Source organism: Helianthus annuus, chromosome 14 (assembly GCF_002127325.2).
Source record: "Helianthus annuus cultivar XRQ/B chromosome 14, HanXRQr2.0-SUNRISE, whole genome shotgun sequence".
NCBI lineage: Eukaryota > Viridiplantae > Streptophyta > Magnoliopsida > Asterales > Asteraceae > Helianthus > Helianthus annuus.
The window spans coordinates 137,063,007-137,067,874 of record NC_035446.2 but is presented as its reverse complement, the minus strand read 5'-3'; the positions used below and the strand labels follow the sequence as shown (position 1 = coordinate 137,067,874).

The following is a 4,868-nucleotide window of genomic DNA, read 5'->3' as shown; positions in this document are numbered from 1 at the left end:
TCCAAACTTTGTTGTAAATATAAGTTTCTTTTTTTTTCCTCCTAACACTCTTACAAACAAACTAGTATAGCTAGGTTATATTGGTATATAAGGGCCAATATATACAATTGAATTCTAATTTATTGGAAACATGCTCGATAAATAAATAGACTTTTATAACCTATAAATTTAAACCGGTTTATAAAGCGAGGGAAACTCTATCAAAAGACAACGAAACAATGTCTGGATCTTAAAGTTGTAGTAATTGTAAAACAAGTTCAAGAATTTAGTCTTTTCTTCTCTATCTTGAGTTTTATAAAGAAGTGTGTAAATAACATGGGGTGATGTTGGATTATTGAGTAATACAAAAGTCAAATACTAAATTCACTCACAGTCACATCCAAATAACTCCAAAGAATTTGTTCAACGTAATGTTAGGATTATAGAACCCGGCTTGTCATCCAAAAAGGCGTATTATATAAGGGTGAACGGGGCACCATGCGGGGAGGCATGCGGTGACCCAAGTCCCCTAGAGGGAACATCGCCGCCATCAACGAGGGGAGTCAATTAGGTGAATGGAATCGGTGAGAGGTTACCGAATGAAGGAGGGAGGGAGATGGTGGGCCACCCTTTTTTCAACCAATCAAAACATTTCTTTTTTTTTCTTTTTGAATAAAAAAACAAGTCCCCTAAGAGGGGAGTGCCACCATCAAATTGAGGGTGTGAGTGGAGTTAAGAGGGGAGTTGACGTGGCGCGTGCTGATTGGTCGTGCGTAAGAGAGGGGACTCCCCTAAGAGGGGAGCCCCGTTCACCCTAAGCTTTTAGATTTTTCATTGACCATCATTTGGGGGGGGGGGGGGGATATTCCACGGTCCTCCCAACCACCGAGGTGATTCTTCCAATTTTTTAACCTTATATTACACTAAAAATCACTATATTTTATTACTTCTTTTCAATTAAATAATATTTTTTTAATAATTTTATCATTACATATTTTCTCTCTTCTACTCACAACCATTTTTAAAATATATTAAAAAATTATACAGAGTGAAAAGTGTCCGTTCAAATTTACAAATGAATAGTAACATTTTTTCTCGTGTACTCACCACCAAATCACCAATTACAACCACTTTTAATAAAATAAAAACCCCTCACAAAATTTAAGGGGTTGGATGTAAATGCTCTCAATAATAGGGATTAAGCCCGATTGTTTTTTTTTTTAAACAAAATCACAACTACTAAGAAATTTTATTTTTGAGTCACTTAAAGAGTTTGCTTTAAATATAATTAGAACACCGTAAGTTATTTAAAAATTAGTGTAGATGTAGAACATTTAAATAGTATTGAAAAGACTAAACTAATTTGTATTTTGAAAAGTATTTTGTAAAAGTTTGTTTATTTTAGTATATTATAAAAATGTTCTATTATAATATCTTTTACATTTTATATTATTACTAGAGTTAATTACTATTTTTGTCCTTGTGTTTTGTCAAAAATCACTATTTCAGTCCATTAGTTTGAAAATTGTGATTTCAGTCCTTGTGGTTTCACTTTCGTAATCCTTTCAGTCCTTGTGGTTTCACTTTCGTAACCATTTCAATCCATTTATTCTGTTAGTATAGGGACTGAAATGGTTATGAGGTGGACTGAAATGATTACGAAAGTGAAACCACAGAGACTGAAATCGCAATTTTTTAAACTAATGGATTAAAATATTAATTTTTGACAAATCACATGGACAAAAACAATAATTAACTCTTATTACTATATATATACAATTGAACTAGGATGTTAGTAACAGTTAATTGTTTTTTTTTTTTTTTTTTTTTTTTTTTTGTCTTTAGTTGTTTCTCTTTTGTGGTCTAAGTATTTTTTATTCGTTTTCAGTCCCTTGGATTTATTTATTTTATTTTTCGTCATCAACTTTTGTCTTTTTTTTTTAATCAAAGTTAAAGCTTTCCCGAGATAAATTTGAGGTTTTTTACGTTTACATCAGGTTGAGGTATAAGTTTGTGTTTGTCTTAGTTATATCACATGACAGTAAAAATGCATGTTTTTGTTTTACGATTTTGATCATCCTTTGCTTACTACTTGACACGGTTTTGCGACCTGCGCACCCACAACGCGGGGTTTACACACCAGTTATCTAACAATATAGGTAAAATCGAAAAAACCAAGCAAAAGTTTTTAGTGCATGGATTTTCATCGTCGTAGATCAATTATCCTAATGTGGTGGTCAAACATAAAATCAAAGAAATAAATTAATCAAATGACCCACCAAATTCAACAATTTAGTAGAGACGTACGTAGTTAATTCATCTAAAACTAACATTTGATTTAAACTAGAGTTCAAAACTAAAACACAGTAAGACAAAAAGCAACACGCTCCAACGCTCCCACCGTCCGGACTACTCGGCTCTCTGTGGTGGCAGCGGTTGTTGCTGAAGAAACAGCTGAAGATGTTGAAGATGATGAGGCTGATGTTGAATCTGATAAATATTATTATTATCATAAGACCCACCCAATGATAAACACGGTGACATAGCCGCCGCGGTTGATGTACTCGTGTGGCTAAACTCGCTACCAGTCACTTGAGCCGCGGCTGCAACAGCATCAAACCCGCCATTAAACCCTAAAAGATCCGCGGACCGCTGCTGCTGCTGATGATCATAGTTCCTTAACAACTCCGAATGTTCTCGTTCACCACCATTAGCACCAATCATGTGTTGTTGAACATCTCGGAAACCCCTTGTCCCGGTTAAGCCCAAAACCGGGTCCGGCTGCATGTTGTTGTATGGTATAACCGATTGTTGGATAAACCCTTGGTTCAAAATCGGTAGCATTGCAGATGGGCCAATGTAGTTAGCCAATTCTCGTTTAGCATGTTCTAGATCTTTCTGAACCTGCTTTAACCGGTGTTGTAGAACCGATATTAGCCCAACACAACCATAAACTGGATCACGAAGGCGTGCATCGGCCTCGTAAGCCAACGAATTAACCGCGTCTTCTCTTTGTGTGGCGGGGAGGTCGTTCAGGAGTTTCGCAACGTTGCTTGCTCCATAGACTTTGTGCACGTTAGCGAATTTTTGAGGTTGGTCGGGTGGGAAGTACGGTGCAAAGACGCATTCTTGTGTGCATTTACGACGTAAAAACTTGCACGCTGCACACGGAGAATTTGTTGACATTTTCTGATCTTTCACCTTTACTACTGCATACATAGTTCAGAACCACTGCATAGAGATTTTGAAGTTTTAAATTACCTTCACATTTGTGTTTGATTTAGCTGTTAAATGTTATTGAATGAATATACAATACAATAAAATTAATTATAGTTAGAGACATGTTCATGTGAGTATTAATCAGGGAGACGAATATTAATTAATTATGAACTTAAACGTCAATTTGATCATATATTTTTCAACAGGAGATGAAGAGCACACAAATAAAAAAAAAAAAAAAAAAAGCACAACAAAATAAATAGGTTAAAACTAGGACAAAAATCGCCTCTAGCTTGAATCTAGATCGGATACATCAACTTGGATACAAAATAGTGAAAATACTGCAGAAAAACCAAGTGGTGTACAATTTTTGTTTTCTAATATCTCGAAAATGGATCAGGAAAAGGCAAAAAAACAAATATGCTAAAAATTAAAAAACTGAAACAAATTAACAAAATATATACACACAAAAAAATAAATTGAATCTAACCTTAATGTTTTGCAAGTAGTTAAAAACCTCAACCTTCCGGCACGAAAACCTAATAACCTGCAAAAACACATAAGAACCAACAGAAAAGAAATGTCATTTTATATGAGTTGCTTTAGTTAATTTCATCGGCTTATGATTATAAAATGGCACGTAAACAGTATACCTTAAAAAAGATCGAATCTAGGGTTAGTTATAGAGCAAAAACCGCTTGATTCTATCTTCATAAAACCAGGTGAAATCAAAACCGCACACTCACAAAACACACACGCGGTTGAAGAGAAGCAACGTAAATGACGCCATATCAGTGTGTGTATGGGATATATATTGATCAGAGAGAGGGAGGGAGAGAGAGCGTGTGGTGGATCCTAGGCCGTAGAGATTTGGAGAGAGAAGAGTTATGACCGTTGGATGAGAATTCGGGATGTTTGTTACAGCATGGAGGGAGAGAGAGAGAGAGGGACATGACCTATATGATTCTGAACGATGACTTAAATGCCCCCTGAGTTTCCTCTTTGTCCCTGTACTTTTTTCATTGTATTTCCATAATTACCCCTTCACTTCTGTCTTCACAATTCTAGAAACAAATAATAATAAACAAATCAACCCTAAAATATGAACGCCCAAAATATATCTTTTAAGTGTGGATGTATAGCTTTCGGTTAAAGGCCGTGTGTTGTAATTTTTTAGGTTATCACACTCTCGATTTGGAGAGTACTCTATTGCTCCACTTTATCCAGACTATGCCGTTTTAACCGAGCGTACGCTAGCTTTAAAATTTGACTTTTTTGGGCGTTCTCCCAGGAAACCATACTGTCAGCTGCCACTTAACAGTCGTTGTGCTACCACAAGAGCATAACTTTCTGGTGTAACACACGGTGGCACGAAAAACCCGATTAGGCTCGGAAATCGAACTGACAACCTCGCAGAAGACCTAGTCTAAATCTTTTATTGCCTATATCCATCTCAATATAACACAAGATGGAATTAAACTTGAGTTTCCACTGGAGAACTCAAGACTCCACACATGAATATTAATTGAATATATACGTGGTGAAGATTTAATAGTTAGTTTGGAGGGTAAGAGGTAAATTGGTCTTAAAAAATAAGTGTAATATTTTGTAAATATTATTAAAAGAAATGTTATTGTAGGAAATAAGTGTACGAAGTGTAGGAGAGAAGT

The 4,868-nt window shown here is 35.5% G+C and overlaps 1 protein-coding gene across 1 annotated transcript; it reads right to left on the bottom strand.

Annotated features, from left to right (window-relative positions):
• Positions 1 to 2,225: 2,225 nt before the first annotated feature.
• LOC110903874 (LOB domain-containing protein 36) lies at positions 2,226 to 4,246 on the bottom strand. The gene is made up of 3 exons (XM_022149673.2): positions 3,852 to 4,246; positions 3,689 to 3,745; positions 2,226 to 3,210 (listed from the first exon to the last, which is right to left on the bottom strand). Exon 3 carries the CDS (start codon positions 3,196 to 3,198, stop codon positions 2,389 to 2,391), a length of 810 nt encoding a protein of 269 aa, XP_022005365.1. The 5' UTR covers positions 3,199 to 3,210; positions 3,689 to 3,745; positions 3,852 to 4,246; the 3' UTR covers positions 2,226 to 2,388.
• Between the last annotated feature and the right edge of the window lie 622 nt (positions 4,247 to 4,868).

Coding starts and splice junctions, on each gene's coding strand:
- LOC110903874 (XM_022149673.2), bottom strand. CDS start 3,198: ATGTATGCAGTAGTAAAGGTGAAAGATCAGAAAATGTCAACAAATTCT.